Here is a 24,495-nt window from a genome sequence, read left to right as displayed (position 1 = left end):
TAAGAGACAGGTAGATCTCTTGAGTTTGATGCTAGCCTGGTCTATAGAGTGAATTCTAGGACAGCCAGCCAAGGCTACAAAGAAACTCTGTCTCAAAAAAACCAAAACAAAACCAAAAAAAAAAAAAAAAAAAAAAAAGAAAAAAAGAAAAAAAGAAAAGAGGTACGCTAGGCTCCTGCCTGCAAGCGTAACAGGGTATTACTAATAGTGTCAGGGGTTGGTGCTTGCCCATGGGATGGGTTTCAAGTTGGGCCGGCCGCTGGTTGGCCACCCCTCCGTCTGCTCCGTCTTTGTCCCTCTACTTCTTGTAGGCAGGGCACATTTTGAGTTGAAGATTGCATGTGTGTGTGTGTGTGTGTGTGTGTGTGTGTGTGTGTGTGTATCCTTACCCCTCCACTGGGGGTCCTGCCTGACTACAGGTTCCATACCACCCACGCACTGTCAGGAGTCTGTTAGAGTCACTCCCATAGACTCCTGGATCTCAGGTCTCTGGTATGTCCTAGAGATGCCCCAACCCCAGCCCTGGGCTGTCAATTTCCATTTATTCTCCTGGTCCTCTCTCCTCATCTCTCCCCACACCTGATCCTCTGAGGCTCCACCTAGCATCTAAATGAAACAGATGCGGAGACCCACAGTCAAACATTGGACAGAGCTCATGGAGTCTTAGGAAAAGTTAGGGAAAGGACTGAGGGGGCTGGAGGGGGTAGGAACTCCACAGAAAGACCAACAGTCATCCAACCCAAATCCTGGGGCCTCCCAGAGACTGACCACGAACCAGAGCAGACATGGTCTTTACTCCCTCCAGGCATACAGCAGATGTGCAGCTTGGTCTTCACACAGATCCCCCACACCTGAGCAGGACTCTCATTGAAGCTGTTGCCTGCCCGTGGGTCCCATTCCCCTGACCGAGCCACCGTGTTTGGCCTTGGCAGGAGAGGACGCAGCTAGTCCTACAGTGACTTGATGTGCTACAGTTGGGTGATACCAGGGTGCCCCTTCCCCTTCTCAGAGGAGGTAGGGGAAGGGGATGTGAAGGGGGGATCGAGAGGAGGGCGCTGAGATTGGGATGTAAAGTGAATAAATAAATTAATGAAGAATCACTTGAAATTTGCTCTAGCTAGGCAAGAAAAGATCCAAATTAAGAAATAAAGAACATGGACGGTTTGTTCAGCAAGGCCCGGAGCCCAGTTTAGATATTTGTTGCTGTTATATTACACTGCACACAGGCAAAGCACAGCTCTCAGCACTTGCTGTCACCTGCCCCACTCACACAAGTACACACACACACACACACACACACACACACACACACACACACACACACCACACACACACACACAACCACTGCTCTACAAGTGTGGTTGGATTTACCTTTTCTTTCACACAGGAATTCCACAGGGACAGTTGTCATATGTTTTAATATAATAAATAACCATTATAACCACAGATAACATCAATAAATCATCATTTAGATACTAACTTAGCGTGTGTGAGGGGTGGCCCATGAGCCATAGAATGGACGTGCTCTGAGGAGAACCTGCGAGAATCTCCCTGCTGTGGACCATGTGGGGGATCCAGGACTGAGCTCAGGCTGTCAGGCTTGGTAGCAAAGTAACTGTGTTTACCTCACCATCCTGACAGTCAGAGACTGGGAAGTTTTTATTACAAGGAAATTTAAGGAAACAATTTTCCATACTCTTAAAATAAATCTAAAATATTCTCAGAATAAATACTTAATGACTTGGGTTGTCCCTACATGTTTTCCTTGCTAAAAATCATACCAAATTATGATTAAGACTGACATTTTCCCACCTGGATATAAATATATTCCTTTATTAACAATACCTAAGAATCATGTAGACTCGAGTGGCTCAAAACTTACATTTATAGAGAGAACACACAAAAAAAGAGTGAATATGTTAATAATTATCTCAATAGTGGATTTCTAAGTAATTTTGGTTTCTTTTATATAGTTTCTGTATTTTGTACATTTTTCTATAAGAACATGTTAACTTTAAAATAAAAAAGGCTTTACCCGGGGCTGGGGATTTAGCTCAGTGGTAGAGCGCTTGCCTAGGAAGCGCAAGGCCCTGGGTTCGGTCCCCAGCTCCGAAAAAAAGAACCAAAAAAAAAAAAAAAAAAAAAAAAAAAAAGGCTTTACCCATTTATTATACATATGTACTGGTAAGTTCTGTACGGGGAAAAGAGGTGAAGAAAACCTGACTTATGGAGCACCAGTGTGAAGGACACTGCGGTGTTCTGCCTTTCCTTTTGTACCTTTTTATTTAAGTTCTTACTGTGAATAGTTTTATGTAACTGGTGGGGAATGCATGTGTCCCACCGTGTCCAGCTCAGAAGACTACACTCGTGGGCCTGCCTGGCACTGTATTTAAGCACACAGGCTTTGAGACAGTTGTGTGTTTTTGTGCATACGGATATTCTCAGGAATGGTTTCCTGCCTCATGTAAAAACTGTTCCTTTCACAAACAAGACACCTGCCTGTCTAATATATACACACCTTAAAAAGCAAATTTTCAGCACATTATTTTAAGTGATGGAACTTGTCTGCATCAGGGGTTTTAGAATAAAGAAAGACATTAAAAATGTAGGTGTAAAAAGATTCTGAATTTACAACAAACGCCCTTGCCCAGGTTCCTTTTTGTTGTTGTTAATGAGATTTATCCTTTAATTTCTCTTTCTCTGTTTTCTTCTGCTTTTCTTCTGCTTGTTTTTCTAAATACTCTTTCAGAAGACGGTCCAGCTGTGGTTCACACTGGCTTGCATGCTGCAATCCGTCTTCCCTTCCTGAGAGAGACAGAAAATAGGAATCATTCTTTACCTTTCGGGGCTTTCCACATTACTGTCCCTTCTGGTGTCTCCCAAGGGGCCATGGGCCCAGCTATTCCTCACAAACCACCCAGGATTAGCCCCACAGAACCAGTTTTAATTTAAAATGCTTGAAATAGGTTCGTTTTTCTTTTACCTTTACAGTGTTGGATCACGCGCCCCCATAGTTGATTTTTCCTCAAACAAGACAAACTTCCTATAATCAACAAATGTCTCCTTCCTCTGGTCAATGCAACGTTCATTCGTTTTTCTGAATCAATGAACCCTACTTGTCTTGTCCTCACGCAGGACAGAATAATGATTTCCTTTTCTGCACCCTGAAAGGCATCCACTGTGGACACCTCCACAGCTTTAACATCTGGATGGTCAACGTCCACAGCACTGAGTAAACTGCAAATCTGTAGATAAAGAAATAGGCTCATAACACAGAAACTAGACGAACTCGCTCTCTAAACTGGTCAGTTCAACCATTTGGTAGTAAATACAGGAATAGTTTTTTCTTTCTTCCTTATGACTCACATGAATTTAGGTAGAAAGTATCTAAAATTGAAAATGACAATATTATTTCTGAATAATTAAAAATGATTAACCCATTGCAGGGATTTTATTATACATGCTAATTTGAGCAGATAAGTATCTAACAATGAAAAATAAAAACTACTAAGAAAGTCTGTAAGGACGACTGAGCACAGCTGGCTTTCTGCACATGGATCCCTGTCGTCCATCCTTCACACTCACTGGTGAAATGTGATCACACAGAACATTCTGAGAAACGGTCTCAATCCCATCTGTCCCTGGACACAAAGCATACACCACATTTCCTCCTCTAATCTGTTTATTTGCATTCTTCCCAAAAGCTGTATACTGAATTTAATTAAACCTTGTTAGGTCTGCATTGAGTTATGCAGAAAAAATCCAGGCCAGAAAAATACATCAGAATGTCCCTTTGTGAGTAAGTACGGGGATGAAGTCTCAAAGATTTCTGCACCAAGTGAAGTACTGCCAGTGTAAAACCAGATATTATAACGTAGAACATGATGTTTAATATGCGATAAACATCATCATATACTGCACACACCTTGTACATCTGCGATTTGTATAATGTTATCACCCCAATCATGGAGCCCTCTAGTCCACTTGCAATCAGTGATCGGATTAGCTTGAGGGTAAAAGCAGCTTCTGCCACATTCACAAAGCTGTTCTCTCTTTCAACCTGGAGCAAGAAACAGATCCAAAATTATCTTCCCAGAAAGGCTATGGGAAGACTGAATGAAACCATATAAACAACAACAATAAAATTAAACCAAGAAATTAAGTAGTGATTCCCATCAACACTGATGTCACTCACCTGCTCTGTTCCTGTGACGTTATAGAAACACAGCGTGGGCAGCCACTCCAGTACAGGACTTCTTTCTCTCTCTGAAATGCCGTTCACCAGGTTTCCTTCATAAAACAGATCATTAGCTATGGCACTGATCACAGGGTGACAACGGTATTGGGTTCTCAACTGAATGGGTTTGTGACCCTAAGAGATTTAAATGGAGAAAAACAAAAAATTAAAACAGCTTTCTCTTTTATTCCTAGAGAAAGAGAAAGTCTATTTAAAATGTTTCAGTGTTACATTATGTTCTTAGATAAATTACAAGAGAAAAAAACTGCAGATAAATATTTTAAAAGAAATTATAAAGCTGGGTGGCAGTGCACACATACCTTTAATCTCAGAACTCTGGAGACAGAGGCAAGGGGATCTCTGAGCTTGAGGCCAGTCTGGTCTACAGAGAAAGTTCCAGGACAGCCAGAGCTATAGAGAAACCCTATTTCAAACCAAACAGAACAAAACAAAACAGCAGGGAAAAAAACCCTAAATATGTGTTCATAAACTATAAAACCACAAAATAGAGAGTAAGCCAAATCTTAATGTTCAGCGCTCCCCCACATTATGCTTTTATAATCTATGTGGAGTTAGGCCTAAGAATTAAGGTCTCTGGACATTAGGCTGGCTGGATGTACCTGCCCGTGAGCCCAGCTCTGGTGAGGCTCAGGCAGGCAGATCCCAAGGGAAGCTTGTTCTGGACTAGTCAAGAAGCTCAAGGTCAACTTAGTGAGACACTGTCTCAAGGTTCCAAGTGACAAGAAAGCCATGCTTGCTGTGTAGCACACCAGGCCCTAGTCCAACGCCTGCCACTATAGTTTATTTAGCTTCTTCCTCAGAAAAAGTCACCATTTCTTTCAGAACCTTCAAAGCAGCCCCAGCTCTCACAACTGCACCCTAGCATCCAGGTCTCACCATTCCAGTGGATAGAAAAGTCACACTCAAACTATTTTTTTTCATGTTAACAAAAAATAAATAAAAATTATAGAAAAATCTTTTTTTTTTTAATTTGGGGGTGGGGAGGGGAAAACCCTTAGAAATACGTAGTGGTTGCTAGGTACCTGACTGTATAAAATGCCACATCACTGTCCACCTTGGACACTCCTGGATAACAGAGGGTGACGTACACAGAGACACAATGAGAAACAGTTTTAAGGCGTATTAGAACAGAGAGATTCCATTCGTCTTTAAGAAGAGTACTTTCTAAAGAACTCCCATTATAAACTACTTAAGAACAAGGATAAGGTACCATATCTTTATCCTTTATGCACCCACACAGTATACACTTAGTGGTAACTCAAAGTAGAAGCACGTGCCATTAAGCAAAGTCGGTCAAAAAGAGTTTGTTCCAGTCCATTTCCATGAGCTGCATCAGAACCCTGAATTGTAGGGGGCAGCTGTTTGGGATCTCCAACAAGAATTAGCTTTTCACACTCAAACCTACAAAGAAACAATTCAGAAAATTAATCTAAGCGAAGAGAAAAGATATACAGATACGACTCATTGTACTTTCCAAAATGTATGCTTAGAATTCCAAGACAGGAAACGTTGTTAAGACCTAGCAATCTCAGTGGGGCTCAGTAGCATGTTGAAGGCTTTGAAATGTTACCTCCAAGAGTCTTTGGGTTAGGAAGATGGCTCGGTGATTAAAGTACCTTGAAGAGCTGAGCTCAAATCCCTCACACTCACACAGAAGCCAGGCACAGTGGCGGCAGCACAAATCCCTAATTCCAGTGCTAGGAGCTTAGAGACAGGAGGACTACAGAGGCTCGCTGGCCAGTCTGGCAGAGATAGTGAGCTCTGGACTGACTCAGTGAGACCCATCTCCATCCATAAGGTGAAGACAGCTGGAAAGAGGGCTCCGTGGTTAAAGCACTTGTTCTTGCAAAGGACCCAGGTTCAATGCCAGGAGGGCAACTCACAGTAGTCCATAACTCCACTCCAACTCTAGGGTGCACATGACACAGACACGAGCAAAATATTCAAACACAGAAAAAAAATCAACACATTTTAAAAATAAAAAAATAAGAAAGAAAAGAATGTGAAGCAGCCAGAAGGAATGCACTGGACGTTTCCCTGTGTCCCGCACATGCACACCCAGCTATGAGCACACGTGGGTGAGCACTGGCACATACATGCCCATGAGGTCGCACATGCTTTCACTTAACTTACAGTTTTCCACGTAAAATATATTAGGCATCCCTTGCCTCTGTGTAGAGTCAGTGCTTCCCAGAACACATTTGAGAAACAGTGATCTTAAGACCTCAGAAACTCTGAAGCTGTCTTGGAATTCCTTGGCTTAAAGTCTGTTTTAGGGATTGAGATAAGAAAGGCCTTCGGGATGAGCTGTCTTTCTAAATAGCAATAAGACAGTGTGGGGAAGTCTTAGTTTCACAGACAAATCTATCCCCAGATCTCAAAATCTATCCTGTCTGTGGCTCTCCTGCTCCTCACTCTTTCAGTAACCTAGAGGCAGTGACTCTGTGCATGGCTGTCATGAGGATCAAATGAAGGCCAGTGTGCTCAGAACACAGCAGAACTGCATTACCCCTGTACTGCACCCAGGGCCTCAGTGCTCCTGCAAACCTGGCTGCTGGGAAGTTACCAGGTCGCCCTGACTGCCCAGCATCGTTTCAGTAAAAGCTGAACCAGGGTCCCAGGCAAACCCTGACAACTGGCGCCCTATGGACACATGGGCGGCGGATGAGCAAGGCCTCCTGAATCTCACTGTGGTGAATGGACTCTTCCTTAACACATGCTTTATTTTATTTTCCATGGTACTGGGGATTAAACTCAGATAACACACATTAAACATGTTTTATCCACTGAACTACATCTCAGCCCTCACAGATGCTTTGAAAGCACAATTCTCTAATGGCTGTTATCAGCTTAGGTTTCCCTCTCCAGTTTCTGGGGACAAATTTTCATTGTCAACTTGGTTTTTAATATATAACCTCATAAACTAAAAAAAATATTTTCAGAAGCTAAACCACTCAAATCATACAAAAGAAAGGACACTGAATGACATTACCCAGTGGAGTTCGGAACCATTAATGCAGCTGACAAATAAGGGAAGTCCTATAATGTCCCAGCAGTAGTGCTCTAAGGACTATGTCGTAAAGACTGTGAAGTTAAGTCCAATGGCTAAACTATACAAAACTTTGATATATTCACTTCAAAAAGCTTCTCTCTATTATTTATAAAATTAATGTTAGTAACTGAATTGCTAAAAATTCCGACAAGTGTTTGTGGAGTCTGACCTCAGGAAATGTTTGAAATAATTGACTCATGAGTACTCTTGGGAAGGGAGTCGTTCAGGTTACCTTGCGATAGGAAGGAGTGAGGCTGGCTCTGTCATTTGACTGCACTCATCCAGCACAACCACAGGGAACTTAAGGTCATTCATACACGGGAATGGGCAGGCCGCACAGGTGATGCCAACAACTCGAGCCTTCATTAGAAAGAAGAAAGGATTCTGAGACAATATCCCACTCTGTACCCGTGCTTAGCCTCACTCTCCCCGCTGAGCTTGGGGATTATAGCTGTGGGTCACCTTGCCCGGCCAAGCAAAAATATCACTAACCAACGACTATTAAAAGAAAGTCAAGAATTTAACAGAGAACATGAAGGCTAAACCAAATGTATCTTGGCTCCTGCTACTCATAAGTCGACTGTTGGCTTATGGCTACCTTTTCCTCACTCCCACATGTACAGCGGATGCTGCAAACACGAGCTGCTCTGAGGTCACTAGCAAGAGCCTGTCACTGCGGTATTACAGCAGAAGGGACGTACTAGTGCACTAGTACAGAAAGCGTCAAGGGTGACGTGTCTTCCTTTCTCCTCTACAGGTGAGCCTGAATGAACGGAACCGTTTTATCAACACTGACCTAAGTTTCCCAGGAAGAACATGCTAAGAAGCCATCTTTTGCTTAACCCCTGAACACTGTGGCTCTGTGATTGCTTAAGAACCTGTCCAAAGTAGGGCATGTCTGTAACTCCAGGACTTGGGAGCTTGAGGCAAGAGGATCAGGAATTCCAGGGCAATGTGAGCTACACAGTGAGTCCCTAATGCCAATAAAATAGAATTTCAAATGTACTTTTATGCTTTAGTGTATTTGAATTGTTCAAACCTTAAGTAATGTGTTCAAGGCATAAAGCTTGAAAGGCCAATGTTTAATTATTATATAAATATACATAATAGAAAAATCTATGAATTTTAAGGCTTAGGTATGGTGACTGGTCTAGTATCTTGAGCTACACACATGTATACCATATCAATGATATGTTTATATATATATAGTCATGTCCCTTCCTAACCTGCAGCATAATGACACCTGACAGTAAGACCATATGAACAGATGGTCTCTCTTTTTTTAAAGATTATTTCTATTAAGGCTAGAGAGGTGGCTCAGCAGTTAGGAGCACTGGCTGTTTGTTCTTCTGGAGATTCAATTCCCAACACATACATGGTAATTCACAACCATCTATAACTATAGTCCCATGGGATCCTATGTCCTCTTCTGGTGTCCAGACATACATACAGACAAAACACCCATATACATGAAATATATAAATAAATCTTTTTTTTTCTTTTTTTTTTCTTTTTTTTTCTTTTTTTCGGAGCTGGGGACCGAACCCAGGGCCTTGCGATTGCTAGGCAAGCGCTCTACCGCTGAGCTAAATCCCCAACCCCATAAATAAATCTTTAAAAGAATTTTTTTATATAATTACATCATTACCCCTCCTGTTCCTTCTTCCAAGCCTGTCATGTCATGTACCTGTCCTTGTTCTCTTTCAACTTCACAGCCTTCTTTTCCATTCACTGTTATTGCTTTGTTGTTGCTGATAGTGGTGGGGTGTGTGTGTGTGCATGTGTGTGTGTGTATGTGTGTATGCATGTATGTGTGTATTCTTTTTTTTTTTTTTTTCGGAGCTGGGGACCGAACCCAGGACCTTGCGCTTCCTAGGTAAGCGCTCTACCACTGAGCTAAATCCCCAGCTCGTATGTGTGTATTCTTAAATACACAAGGACAATCTGCTCAGTATGTATGTTATTGTATGCATGCGTTCAGAATATTCAACACCAAATGATTTTTTCAACAAGCCCAAATGACAAAACCAGGACTCTCGACTGTCTCTTTCACCACAGAGCCCAAGGAAATTATAAGCATTATTTTCTTAACATTCATCATGTACAGTGGCTCTCTGTCAGTTAGGCTTCCATTCTTTTATTAAACTATCACCGGAGTGTACTCACAACCAACATGGAGGAAGGAGAGAGCCACTGCAAGCTGTCTTCTGACCTCTACACACACACACACACACGCACGCACGCACGCACGCACGCACGCACACACACACACGCACACACACACACGCACACAACACACACACATGCACACACACACGCACACACACGCACGCACACACACGCACACGCACACACACACGCACACACACACGCACACACACACGCGCACGCACACACACGCACACAACACACACACGCACACACACGCACGCACACACACACACACACGCACACAACACACACACATGCACACACACACGCACACAGACACACACACGACTTTAAAAAAGACCAGATGTGTTAGCACGCCTTTAATCCCTTCACTTAGGCAAAAGCGGGTGAATCTCTGTGAATTTGAGGCCAACCTGGTCTACACAGCAAGTTCCAGGGTTACATAGAGAAAGCCTGTCTATAAAATGAAAAAAAAAAAAAAAAGGAAAAAATGTGACTTTAAAAGAGAGATCCGGGAGCTGGAATGGCTCTAGGCACCTGCAGTTTCTCCTGAGGACCTGAGCTCAGTTCCCTGACCCACACTGGGGGCTAACAAACTCCTGGGCCTCCAGCTCCGAGGGTCAACTCTCCTCTGTTCTCTGCAGGCATCCACATATCCACAGTCACCACCCACACATAGAAACTGAAAAAGAAAATTGTTTTAGCTGAAAGCCACTTACTTTGTCTTGAAAATCCCAAAAAGGGTTGAACTTTTGGGGGTTGAACTTGAAGCATTTAGTTATTTAAAAGTAGATCCTAATCCTTATAGCTTATCTCTTAGTTCATATCTCTTAGTACAACTCTTAAATAGCATTTATTCTTTTATTTCTGGAAACTATATCTGATAAAAGCAATTTTAGAAGGAAAATCTTAAATTTATAAATCAATAAGCATTTTTTAAAAATTAAAGGATAAAGTTTTTCCATTAAAGAATTATATTAGTTTTAGCTTTTTATTGTTGTTTGGGACACAGTCTGTCTGCCTCAATTGGATATTTTCTTTACTTACATTTCCTGATTTCCCCTCTGGAGTTTCCCATCTCTTTCTCCCTCCCCTTGCCTCTATGAGAGTATTCCCACCGACTCCCCCCCATCTTCCTGCCCTGGCATTCCCCTACACTGGGGCATCCAGCATTCACAGGGCCAAGGGCCTCTCCTCTCATTGACGCCTGTCAAGGCCATCCTCTGCTACATATGTAGATGGAGCCATGGGTCTGTCCATGTGTATTCTTTGGTTGGTGGTTTAGTCTCTGGGAGCTCTGCTTGATTGATATTACTGTTCTTCCTATGGGGTTGCAAACCCTTCAGTTCCTTTAGTCCTTTCTCTAACTCCTCCATTGGGGACCCCGTTCTTAGTCCGATGGTTGGCTGTGAGCATCCACATCTGTATTTGTAAGGCTTTGGCAGAGCCTCTCAGGAGACTCTCTATGTAGCTCTGACTGTTCTAGTCTCAGTCTGTTGACCAGGCTGGGCTTGAAATTACAGAGATTCACCAGACTCTGCCTCCCATGTAAGGCATTGCTAACATGACCAACTATTTTTACCTTTTAATTCATTATTATACTGCTGAGAGTCAAATAATAGAAGATATTTTATTATTTATTGACTAGGAAGCAGTAACTATAAACCATTTTTAAAAGTTTATTGTAAAGTCTGGACACTGAGGAAAATTTAAAAAGTATTATTAAAAGTAAATTTAAAAATTTTTAAAAGTATTTTAATATATTTTTATTTGTTGATAGGTAATGTTTATTGGAACTGGGTTCTGATTAAAAATAGTCAAAAATATCAGCAGCTATTCTTATATATTATTATAGCAGGTTGAGTAGTTTACATAAATGGCATTGGTATTTGTTGAAAACAACCGAATTCGGCCCTTAGTTGAGGAGGGGCAGCCCAGAGCAAGCTTTACAACTCTGATCCTAGAAAGTTAGTCTCAAGGGCTCTGAGGACTTCTAGCTGAGCATTTTTAACCAATGTCATTCAACCCAGCACTATGGAAGCAGAGAGACAAGTGATTTCTGTGAGTTCCAGGTCAGCCAGGGCGACAAAGTAAGACTCTATAACAAAACAAAAACAGTATCTCGAGGTCTTCTAGAATGTAAATCATCACATACTCGTCATTAGGTTTCCTTTCCCTGTAAAGTTTGTCTGACTATCCACCCGACTTGCAACGTGACTTACAGTGCTTACCACCAGAGGCAGGTGGAGGATGTCTCCTTGCCTCATGAATGTGGGCTTGGCCACATGCCTGATGAGTCAGAGCAAAGGGAATCTTAGGGGGCAGAGCATGAACTTTAAAGGTCTAGCCTGCCCTCCTGTGTTCAAGTATTCTGAGTATGTGGTGGGTGGGTGCCCTGAGACCAGACTGGCTTACAGTCTACGCTGAGCAACAGCTGCTGACAGTCAGAGGCTGCCCTGAGCGTCTGTACTCAGTAGCCTCATTTCAGCAACAGCTGACCAGGACAAGGTCTCACGAAAGCCGGCTTCCCAAAATACCTGCAGAAACTGACCAGTGTCCGTGCAGTCCAAGGGAGCCCGTGACTCTTCTTCCTTCACTACTGTTCCTTTGCATAAGACAAAGCTTCTGAATTGTCCCCTTCACCAAGGGACAGTACTTCCTATTACCATCTGGGCACCTAGCACCCAGTGCCAGGAGGGAGTGGAGCGCTGCCTGTATTCTTGGGTGCAGACAGACGCTGAGACACCTGGCTTTCTACAGCAGCATCAAAGACAAATTTTCACTCTGATATTTCACCCAAAATAAAAACTTTTTCTCTTTCTTTCTCTTAGAATCCAACTAATTTTACGGGTTTTACCAAGAATCTATTCAAAGTTCTCCATTTTCTTCTTCGAGCCTCTATGTAAAGGGAGAAGAAAGAAGGCTGCAGGCATGGTAATAAAATGTGTCCATCACTGTCGGGACACAGTCAAAAGAATGACCATGGTGAGCAATGCCTTGGGGAACAGTGACAGAGGTTCCAGGAAAAAAAAGAGAGGGTCTTTTACCTCAGGTGCATTGTTCCCAGAATTGTTCTTGGATGTAATTTCATGCCTCCTGTGACACTTACATTCAATTTATAAGATATGTTTACTATTGGATGTCAGAATACAGCTATAGAACTCAGTCTGATACCCACACCCTCACTCTAGATAAGGCTTCTGCCTTGCTTACATGTTTTTCCACATAGAATCTACAGTTCATGTCAGGCAGTTGTGTTTAAATTTGTCTGTCCTAAGAACGTTCTGGTAAAGGGCTGCTCTGTTAATTTTATATGTGTTTACTGGTGTTTGTGTACATGTTTTTCTAATCATGCTTTTTCTGAACTCAAACAGCCTTCCTTGGATCACCGCTTTCGTTCGTAAATACAGGTACACTGAGACTGAAGCAAGACTATTAGACTCTAGTCCGCCCATTCTCTCAGGTCCTCAGATGCCAGGTCCTGCAAACAAGATCTGCACAGGCTGATGAAAGCCAACAGCCACAACTTGAAGAATGTTTGCAGCAAATATAATACGCAGTGGGTAGAGTTGGTAAGGATGCACGTTGAAGTCTCAGCTCATCCATCACCACAGAAGAAGAGCATCTGAACAGAACATACACACCGGGAAGGAACTGGTGTGATTTCACCTCACCTGCTTTAGCAGGACTCTGTTGGTCCCCAGTTTATGCTGCTCAATACTTTTCCTGACATAAACTCTTTCTATTGGAGTCAGTTCTTCCTTCATCAGTGCGTGGAGTTCCTTTAATTGTTCGCTTTCATTGTCTGAGCTAGCATGTAAGCTGAAATTGAGCAACAAGAAAGAATATTCCTTGTTAATTTCATATGCACAACGAACAAAATGGATTAGACTTTTGTTGTTGTTTGCTTGTTTTTCTTTTTCTAAGTCAAGGTCTCACTGTCTCATCCTGGCTCTCCTGGAATTAGCCATGGAAATGAGTCTGGCCTTAAACTCAGAGACCTACTTGCTCCTGCCTCCCAAGGACCAGGGTTAAAGACCTGGGCCATTACATGTGCTTTGGATTACTCGTTCTAAGATAGAATTTCTATATAGGTTTCCTAATTTAACTAAAAACTAAGGCTATCTCTTTCTCAAAGGCCAAATTTAAGATAAAACCCATAAAACGTTGATACTTCTCAGACTCTTGTGTAACTGTTAGGATTTAGCAGTCTTACCTGTAAGGTAAAACTGGCTTGGCAATCTTCCTAACACTCCCGACTCGGATGAACTTTTCAAATCCAAGACTGAGAAGCCTTTAAAAAAACAAGAGAAATCAGATTGTCCTTACTTACAAACAGTATAAAACACAGTTTCACGTATTATTACATTAATGTGAGCTTTTCTTTAAAGACAGTGTGCAGTCTGTAGCCCAGACTTTCCTTAAACTCCCAATGCTCTTCCTCGGCCTACTGATGCTCGACACACATGTATGCACATACATGTTTAGGGCATATTATTATCATAATTATTTTGCATAGGACTGTACTGTAGAGTTATATGATTTGATATGAACTATTTAAACTCAAAGTAAAAGCAAGGAAGTTGAAAATTTCCCCCTGGAACATACTGAGAAAGGAAGATTATCTTCCTTTCTTGGTAGGAGCTTAAAGCCAAGACTGTATGTGCGCTGTACAGTCATTCTACTACTGAGCTACCTTCTCAGCACTCTGCAGAAAACTCAGGTAGATTTATTTTATATAAGTTACTTTTCTATTGCTGTGATAAAACATTGTGACTAAAACAACCTACAGAAAAGGGGTTTATTTGGGGTGGAGTGGAGAGGACAGGCAGCTGAGAGCTCACATCTCAATTCCCAACCACAAGCAGAGAAGGCTCCTGAAACCTCAAGGCCTCGACACACCTCCAGTGACACACTTCCTCCAGCAAGGATACACCTCCTAATCCTCCTCAAATAGCCACCAACTAGGAACTAAGCATTCAAATCTGTACAGTACTTATAAAATGCCAGTGTTGAGATTGATTAGAAATAAAATGCCCTAAAAACATAATATGGAAAGCAATAAATACTATATATTTTCCATTAAGAGCCTTTTCAGGATGTTACTATAATGATGCACACTAGCCCATCAAAGAGGAGGACACTGAAGCTCAGGTGAGATAACTTAGTTAAGCCTACATCATTAACGAGTTGATGGGGCTGGAGAGATGGGTCAGAGGTTAGGAGCACTGGCTGCTCTTACACAGGACCCTGGCTCAATTCCCAGCACCCACACAGGCTTACAACAATCTGTTAACTCCAGTTCCGAGGGACCCAATGTCTTCTGGCCTGTGTGGACACTGCACACTCATGGTGCACAGACATAAATGCAGGCACAATACCCATACATATAACATTAAACAAACAAACAACAAACGAACAAGCAGAGCCAGTCAAGCCTAGAACTCAGGCTACATTGCTGACTTGCAGAGACGAGATACAGAGAACTCTACAGACAGTTCCTAAGCCCTGGGAATAGGGACTTGAGCAGAAGGAGGAACTGTTCCCCTCCCTCTTGTATCCTACACTCTAGCTTTATACTCGCTCAGAGGTGCAGCTCAATGAGCCACAGGTCCTCTAAACACCTGCACCACCTTGGAAACAGGGATTTAAAGAGAACTAAAGCAAACTCAGTTTCCCAGATCGATGACGGAAACCCACTGTTAGAACATAAAATGATTCCTGTTTTAAATCTTCCAGTCTGACAAGACCTAGAATCAGGCTGGAGGTAAGCTCTGGTAAGTTACAACGGTAAAGGGTTTCTAGACTGAAAGGGTAAGTCCCAACAGTGGGTGGCGGGAAGCCATAGGTCCCACATTAAGTGAATGCAGACAGACAGAAAGGCACCAGCACCTGTCTCATCTGCTTCCTGAGAGTGGATGGACCAGCTACCTCATGCTTCAGCCACCATGGCTTCCACAGCATGAGGCCTTGTACTGCGGATATGAAGCGTGATGACATTTCCCACCTTCAGTTATTTTGTCAGGCTGAGATGAGAAGTAACCAATGAACTTCAATTTAGAGAAAAGTGAGATACTTCTCCATCGGAAATAGCTAGTGCTTGTTTTTCAGTGCAAGTTTATATTATATCAGTAACACGGTAGGGGCAGTATTCTCAGAGCACTGATGCTATAGGGGTCTGGGTATTATTTGTATCCCATTTTTTTCATTTTTTTTTCCCTAAAAAAAATTGTCTTATTCTGTCTTAGGGTTTCATTTCCTACATAAACATCATGACCAAGAAGCAAGTTGGGGAGGGGAGGGTTTATTCAGCTTACACTTCCACATTGCTGTTTGTCACCAAAGGAAGTCAGGACTGAACTCAAGCAGGTCAGGGAGCAGGAGCTGATGCAGAGGCCATGGAGGGATGATACTTACTGGCTTGCTTCCCCTGACTTGCTCAGCAGCCTCTCTTATAAAACCCAAGACCACTAGACCAGGGATGGCACCACCCACAATGGGCTGGGTCCTCTCTCCTTGATCACTGAGAAAAATGCCTTACAGCTGGATCTCATGGAGGCATTTCCTCTAGGGAGGCTCCTTTCTCTGTGATAGCTCCAGATTGTGTCAAGTTGATACACAAAACTAGACAGTACCTACTCTGAGCATCACAACAGACATTGTCTATTCCGATGCACAAGAAGGTATTCTACTCTGAAGAAAGGGAAAATGCAGTCTATCTGCAGTCGAAGCATCTATCTTACTTACAGATTCATACTTCTCAGGTCCTTTTCAGAGAGTCAAGCATTAAACAGCCTTCTAAAATAGCTGTGGGTAGATCCTAGTGGTAGAACACCGGTTTAGCACGCACAAAATCCCAGGTTCAATCCCTAGCCCTACTCACACTCTCTCTCTCTCTCTCTCTCTCTCTCTCTCTCTCTCTCTCTCTCTCATACATGCATACACCTGTTCCAGGACATTTGATCATACTGTGAACCCCAAGATTGTACATTTACTGAAAATACCTATTTCTAGCTGTGGTGTGGCCCAGCCCTTAGCACACACCTTTAATCCCAAACAATGAAGGTAAACTTGATTTGTAGAAGGAAGCACTCATATTTGAAAGTGATGTCTTATCACTTTCTTCACAAACTGACAAAATCAGAAAAAGATTTGACAGAACAGAATATGCCCAACTCTCATGAAGATAGAGAAAAGAGAAGCTATTAAGGAGGGGGAGAGAGAGAGAGAGAGAGAGAGAGAGAGAGAGAGAGAGCGAGCAATTTTACTAGGACAGTTGTACAGAGACAGGTTGCAGAGAAAGAACAAGCTAGACACAGGTGAAGACAAAACAAGCCAGGGAACGAGGAGACAGAGGATTAAAACAGATTGTCAGAGTTAGTTTGAGGCCAAGCAGAGCAAAAAGTCAGAAGCCAAGAGACAAGCAAGATTGAATCAGTCAGCTTGGAGAAGAGCTTGAGTCAGAACAGCTGAGTTGAAGCAGCCAGCCAGAGTTCAGAAAGAACCAGAAAAGGTGAGCTTATTCAGCAGTAAGTCTCAAAGGCTGAAAACATTCTAGGCCTAGATAAGATTGTGTGAAGGCTGCAAGCTTCCAGGACTAGGTCTCAGTTAGCAGACTGAGGCAGTGAGCCTCAGAGATGACAGTTACTACAGGAAAATAAAAGCTACTTTTATACAATGCGCGCGTGTGCACACACATACACACACACACACACACACACACACACACACACACAGAGAGAGAGAGAGAGAGAGAGAGAGAGAGAGAGAGAGAGACTAGACTTATAAATCATGGATTTTTAAAAATAAAGCTGTTACTTAGGTGGAAATTCAGATAAATACTGAATTATTGGTAAATATTCAGTATTTTCTTGTCATTTAAAAAAATACTTACGCCAATTTGGGCACACATGAGCCTCCATTCCCCAGGCTTGGCAGCAAATGCCTTTACCTGTTGATCCATGTCAGTAGTCTTTATTTGCAATTAAAAAAGAAAAAGACCTATATAGTCAAAAAAAACCTGGTGCTAGAGATGGATCAGTAAGAGCACTTGCAATTCAAGCACAAGTCCAGAGTTCAAATCCCTAGCACCTACATTAGAAAACAAAAAACTACTAGTCATGCAGTCATCTGTAATCTAGCACTGAGGGACAGAGGCTAGATCCAGGGTCAGAGGGAGACTGTGTCTCCAAGTAAAAGGCAGACTGATAATGTAGCACATGATATTCTTCTCTGACCTCTACACACGTAAAGGCGTGCACTTCTGCCATACACACATACATACACAGAGTAAATTAAAATTTCTTTTTGTATTTACTTAGAATTGATTGCTCTTGTCTTCTTTGTATCCTCTTATTAAACACAGACATGACTTACATTGTTCAGCTGTGTTGTTTACACAGGGCATGAGCAAGGGGATGGCATATAGTTGCCATTCTGAGTGACAATTTCTGGTATTTGTGTTTAGCCTACTGCTATGATAATAAATTCAAACCTCGGAGTCAGAGGCATAGGATCACTACCTGTGAGAAGAAATAGCCTAAGGCCCACGGTGCATGGGTCCTCTGCAGAGCCCCTGAGCTGCACCCTGGACGAGCAGCAGTCCCAACTGTATGTATAGCAAGGAGCGATGAGGTTGGAAGTCTACTACGTTCGATGGCAAGCAGCAGGCAAGCCTCCTTTCCGTTCCCAAGGAAGATGGTATCCCCTCAGTCTAAGCTGCAACCCCGAGAAATGCCTTTCAAAGGAATGCTCAGAGCTCCCAGATTCCCCACTCCCTGCAGGAACACACTGCCGGTCCCACATGTTCTTGGCCAAACTTGTATTTTACAGGGTTATTCTATCGTTATCCAAACTGTCAGATAGGTGAACAGTCACGAGTTAAAAAGTCAGACTGACTACATCGTAGCTCTTGGGTCAGAAATGACAGCTTTGCACTCTCTCCAGGCAGCAAGCTTATGAGACAGGGTTATTTACGTCCACTTGTCACACTTACCCAAGAAGCACTCTGTCAACAGCTACGTTAGTGGAAGAGGAAATGAGGAGTTTCCATGGCCTTGCCCTGCCAACTGCTTCAGAATCACACTTTTCAAACAGCTCTACCAAGAACAGAATCACCACAGCCAGCAAGTAGCTTTTGCCTGCTCCAAAAACACCTAAGACACCATAAAAACTTTTATGAATATACAAGCAATACTTTCTCTATCTCACCCACCTTTAATTAGTTAATATACTCAAAAATAAGAGTGTCCATCCACTATGTTCAGCACAAGAGAATAAACAGACAACACTACAGTCAACAGGATAAATCATAGGTAAAGAGATAAGGTAACAGGGTAGCACTGCTATGAGAGCAGAGAAGACTATTGTGGCCTTGGTAGATGGGAAGGCTTTCTGTAAAGAAAGAAGTAGCAAGCTGGGTGGGAGTGGTACATGCATTTAATCCTAGCAGTCAGGAGGCAGAGGCAGGCAGATCTCTAAGAGTTCAAGGCCAGCCTACCAAGGCTGCACAGAGAACCGGTCTCAAAAAATCAACACAAACCCTACACATATAAAGTAGATATGCAGTTTGCTCTTCATGTGAGTCCGCTAACAACTGGAGCAGGGGCTGTCCCTCACTCAGCCTTTGGATCCCTTCCCCCTAGTTAGGCTGCCCTGTCTGGCCTCAGTGGAGGATGATGGACTTAGTCCTGATTCAACTTAATACATCAGGGCAGGTTGGGGTGGGAGTAGTGGGGGAAGAGAAGAGAGATGGGAAGGTGGGACTGAGAGGGCAGAAGGGAGGGGGGTTTTGATCAGGATGTAAAGTGAACAAATAAATTATTAAACCCTCCCGAAAGAAAGAAAGGAAAGAGGGAAGGAAGGAAGGGAAGAAGGAAGGAAGGAAGTAGCAGAACTAAGTCTCCCAGAATCACATACCCAACGATCTAGAGAAAGTCAGCTAAGCGTGTTGAAAGCACTTTCAGAACTTTCCACAAGTATACAGCCGGAAGGCAAAAAGGGAGGCTCGGGGGAGGCAAAGGGGCAAATCACAAGAGGACAAACCAGCCTTCAGGAGGCAGAGGTATGTGGATTTTTGGAAGTTCAAGACCAATATGGTCTACAAAGTGAGTTCCAGGACAGCCAGGCTTACACTGTCTCAAAAAAGGATAAATCGGACCTCTACTATAGCTAAAATTTTTTATTTCTCCTGAAGTTGGCAAGCAGACACTGAAGGATTTTAAGCACCTGGACTGACTTGTCAGAGTATGTCTTAGAAAATGACATGGGTCTATATGAGAAAGGTGAAGGGAAGACAGAGCACCTAGCATAATCAACTCACACATTCCTGAGGTATGTGCTGTGCGCTCCTCTAAGCATTCTACTTACTCTGAATCATTTACACATCCAACCACATGAGGTGTATGCTTCTTTTAATGCACATTTTACAGAAGTCAAAGCTATGAAGTAAGCCACCTACCAAGATCACACAGCTAGTGAGTGATGGAACCAGGATGTGACAGCAGAGTTCTGATTCAGGATGCTACCTCCTGACCTCTAGAAAACCTGCCGAAGAGCAGAGTAACGTATAAACACTCACATCCTCTACAACGTCTCTCACCATGAATGACTGTGATAGGCAGGGAATGGCTGAAGGGCTCCAGTGCATCTTCATCGCTGCCTCGGGATGCCATCATCTGAGCTATCTGCATTAGTGCTGAAGCTTGGTCGTTGTTCAACCGGTGCACGTTAATCAACTCTCTGGCCAACTGCAAGGTTGCTCCCAAGTGGAGGAGTTCAAATTTTGTTTTAATGCTTGTAATGGCTGGTGGGATAAATTTTCTTTTACTGACATTTTTACTGCTAACTGTAGCTGACTGAGACCTAGTAAAAAGAACATTAGAAACAGTTAGGACTTTTGAAATGTGTGAGTGGTCTTATTTATAACTTAGCTCTCATTTTACAATCCTCAGAAAACAAAATTGGAGGTAACAAATGGATAGGCTTTACTCTGGAGGGTGCAAGAGAACTAATATTTACAAAATACCCACTGTCTGCTGCCATGAGTTTAAGTAGTTTACACATTAATTCATATACTCTTTACACCAAAAAAGAGTTACCCCAAATAGAGATATATAAATATTGAAATGTGCCCACAAATTCATGGTACTAATAGGTAGTAATCTTTAGATAATTAACATAGCTTATACTTCAGGCAAACCTACAATAGGCAAATGGATTTTATTGTTATTTAAAATATATAAAAATGAAGCTACAAGGCTTAAAAAACCCCTAGGGTTTTGTTGTGGCAAAGAAAAGGGTAATGCTGCAAGATAGAGATCCAAAGTGGAAGGGAGGAGCCGGGAAGATAGCTCAGTGGTGGAACACTTGTTTAGCATGAATGGAGTTCAATGTCCAGTGCAAGGAAGCATGCTTTTCTCATTTTAATATATTAAGTATAAATTCACTTCCCAGTTATTTTAATTCATTCATTCAGACAACATGTCTCATGTATGCCAGGTTAACCTGGAACTTTCTAAGTAGCTGAAGATGAATTAAAAGTCATGATTCTCGGGGTTGGGGATTTAGCTCAGTGATAGAGCGCAAGGCCCTGGGTTCAGTCCCCAGCTCCAAAAAAAAAAGAAAAAAAAAAGAAAAAAGAAAAGAAGTCATGATTCTCCTCTCCATCTCTGAAGTGTTGAGACTACAGGTGTATATTACCACAGGAGGTTAGTGTGGTAATGGAGATGTAATCTAGGGCCTCGTGGATGTGACAGAATGAGCTGTAGCCTAGCCCCATTTCTCACTTTTTTAAAAAGAGCTTTGGTGTTAGAAAAATTTAAAAATGAGATATAGGTAATAAGAATAAATATAGTGTCAACATGGACACCATAAAATCATTCTTTTGAATGTTAAGTGATGTGCAGCATTAAGATACAGATAAGGGGCTAGAGAGAAGGCAGGTAAAAGTACTGGCTGTTCTTCCGAAGCACCCAGACTCTATTCCCAGAGCCCACATAGCAGCTCACAACTGACTGCAGCAACACTTCCAGAGATCCAGTATCCTTGCTGGCCTCCCCAGATGCCAGACACACAAATGACGAACAGTCATACATGCAGGCTGAACACCCACACAGGAAAAAACATACAGATGAATGAAATGTTGCACAATGAGGCTGGAGAGATGGCTCAGCAGTTAAGAGCACTGACTGCTCTTCCAGAGGTCTTGAGTTCAATTCCCAGTAATTACAGAGTGGTTCATGTTCATCTATAGAGGAATCTGATGCCCTCTTCTGGCATGCAGTAGCACATGCAGACAGAGCACTTACACATTAAAAAACAACAATGACAAAAGATTTAAAAAAAGGTACTATAATGATCTTTTAAAAGTCCTCAATAAAAGGAATTAATTTCAGAACTGGCCTGAATGATAACAAATAAACCGATGAAAAGGAAGTAATGCATATATATTTTTTCTTTCCTTTTATAAATGTCATTTATTTATTTATCTTTGGTGCTGGAGATCAAACCAGAGCCTCACACATGCTCACAGCATTCTACCATTGAGCCACATCTGTTTTATGCTTAACTTCTAATATACAAATATAATCTCCAAATGTAAAAGATAATTAAAATTTTGTTGGTAAAAATATATTTAATATTCTGTTATTGCACTTTCAGTTAACACTTGAGCTGATAAATTTTTTGTTAGCTTGATACAAGTTAGCATCTGAGAAGAGGGAACCTCAATTAAGAAAATGTCTTGGGGGCTGGAGAGAGAGCTCAGTGGTTAAGAGCACTGACTGCTCTTGGGGTTGGGGATTTAGCTCAGTGGTAGAGCGCTTGCCTAGGAAGCGCAAGGCCCTGGGTTCGGTCCCCAGCTCCCAAAAAAAAGAACCAAAAAAAAAAAAAAAAAAAAGAGCACTGACTGCTCTTCCAGAGGTCCTGAGTTCAATTCCTGGCAACCACATGGTGGCTCACAACCATCTGTAATGAGATCTGATGCCCTCTTCTGGTGTGTCTGAAGACAGCTACAGTGTACTTATATATAATAAATAAATGAATCTTTAAAAAAAAATGTCTCTATCACATTGGTCCATAGAAAGTCTATGGGGCACTTTCTTGATTAATTATTGATATGGGAGGGTCCAGCCTACTGAAGGTGGTACAAACCCTAGGCAAGGGGTTCTAGTTTGCATAAAGAAGCAGACTGAGCAAGCCAGTAAGCAGTGTTCCTCCATGGTCTGTGCTTCAGTTCTTACCTCCAAGTTTCTGCACCAAGTTCCCTTTGAGATAAGACTCTATCTAAGCTGTAAGGTGAAACAAACCTTTTCCTCCCAAGTTGTTTCTGATTATAGTCTTTAATCAAACAATAGAAAGGAACTAGGCCGCCATAATATCAATACTGCAAAGGTAAAAGACTTACATTGCTAACAGGTATGGCATTAGTGGAAGAGTCGCTGGGTTAAAGTAGTCCTGAATGTTTTGCAGCATTGTCAGCTCTGTGCTGACATTACAAACCAATAATGCATGGACCGTTACTACAGAGACAAGGCAGAAAGTGAATATTAGATGTAAGTAAAACCAACACAAACTGATCAAACGTCCTTATAACTCAGGTTACCGTCTGAACTAGTCAGATGACAGAAAACAATTTGTTAGGACATGCAAGCTCTTTAAACATCTCTCTGTTTATATTGCTATGCTCTCTACTCCTTCATTTTGTGTGTGAACTGCATAACCTAAGTCACCCTTGAACTCTGCAGTGAGTACAGAACAGTGCCAGTGCAGGGCACTGCTTGGCAGCAGCAATTCTCCTTAATCAGCATAGAGCTTGTGCTGTAGAGAGAGGCGCTTATGTAGTTAAACTTTCTTGTATTTCTTCCCTCAAAATTTATTAAAACATGGAAAATAGAAAACTAGAATGCTAACATTGCTAAGAAAGCATCTGTAACAAACACAAAAATGTCCATATGAAAAATGGCTGTCAATTGGTCTCTAGTCAGATTCATACTGATTGACTAAGCTCATTCATTGAAAAAATCAAAGATCAGTTGAGTATAGTGGACACACCTCTAATCCTAGCACTCGGTAGACAAAGGCAGATGGATCTCTGTGAGTAGGCGGCCAGCCAGGCTCACCAAACAAATAAAGAAAAATAAAGGAAAAAAAAAAAAGAGCAAGCCATGCATGCCTACAATCCTAGCACTCCAGAAGTGGAGGCAGGGAGATTTCTGTGGGTTTGTGATTAGCCTGGTCTCCACAGCAAGACTGCCTCTCAACAAAAACAAACAAGGCTGGAGGGAATGGGAGAGTAAAGGAGACTAAAACCACGAAATTCTAAAAACTAGGGTCATTAAATTCTGTATCTTTAGTTCATGATGGATCAAATTCAACCATCAGAAATAGAGACTGGGTACTGGAGAGATGGGTCAGTGGTTAAGAGCACTGGCTGTTCTTCCAGAGGTCCTGAGTTCAAGTCCCAGTAACTATATGGTGTCTCACAACCATCTGTAATGGGATCTGATACTCTCTTCTTTCATACAGGCATGCATGCAAATAGAGCTCTCATACACATAAAATACATAAATAAGTAAATCTTAGGAAGAAAGAAAGAGACTGACACGTATGGCGAAGTCTCCAGATATCTCAAGATTCATAGAAATAGATGGAAGTAAATTTACTAAAGTTTCTCAGAACCTTAAATGTCAGCAAAATTTGTAACTTTCTGTTAGAGACAAGTCTTACATATTCCAGGCTGGCTAAAATTTCTTTACTAAAAAACATAAGGTGGTTAATCTGTCTTCATAAAAATTTCTCAAGAGAGGCTGGAGGGCAGCTCAGTTGAGTATTTGTTTCTTTTCCAGAGAGCCAAGGCTGGGTTCCCAGCACCCACCACCATCTGTGAACTCTAGTCTCAGGGCTCCTGATGCCCTGTTCTTACCTCTGTGGACCGGGCATTCATGTGTGGCGCAGAAATACATGCAGGTAAAAACACTCAGACACATAAAAATACATATATCTAAAAAGAGAA

At 42.1% G+C, this 24,495-nt stretch overlaps 1 protein-coding gene across 6 annotated transcripts in view; it reads right to left on the bottom strand.

Moving 5' to 3' along the window:
- Positions 1-1,399: 1,399 nt before the first annotated feature.
- The window catches only part of Zgrf1 (zinc finger, GRF-type containing 1), a 62,484-nt gene continuing 39,388 nt past the window's right edge, over positions 1,400-24,495 (bottom strand). For all 6 annotated transcript variants that reach the window (XM_087624976.1, XM_087624984.1, XM_087624991.1 and 3 more), the window contains 11 exon segments: positions 22,888-23,002; positions 20,083-20,345; positions 18,478-18,637; positions 13,699-13,776; positions 13,157-13,304; positions 7,543-7,670; positions 5,536-5,659; positions 4,196-4,372; positions 3,926-4,060; positions 2,984-3,245; positions 1,400-2,805 (listed from right to left, as the gene is read on the bottom strand). In XM_087624976.1, coding sequence (XP_087481102.1) covers positions 2,669-2,805; positions 2,984-3,245; positions 3,926-4,060; positions 4,196-4,372; positions 5,536-5,659; positions 7,543-7,670; positions 13,157-13,304; positions 13,699-13,776; positions 18,478-18,637; positions 20,083-20,345; positions 22,888-23,002 — 1,727 coding nt within the window. In that variant the 3' untranslated portion in view covers positions 1,400-2,668.

Source organism: Rattus norvegicus, chromosome 2, assembly GCF_021556685.1.
Source record: "Rattus norvegicus strain SHRSP/BbbUtx chromosome 2, alternate assembly SHRSP_T2T, whole genome shotgun sequence".
NCBI lineage: Eukaryota > Metazoa > Chordata > Mammalia > Rodentia > Muridae > Rattus > Rattus norvegicus.
This window is presented reverse-complemented; position numbering and strand designations above follow the sequence as displayed.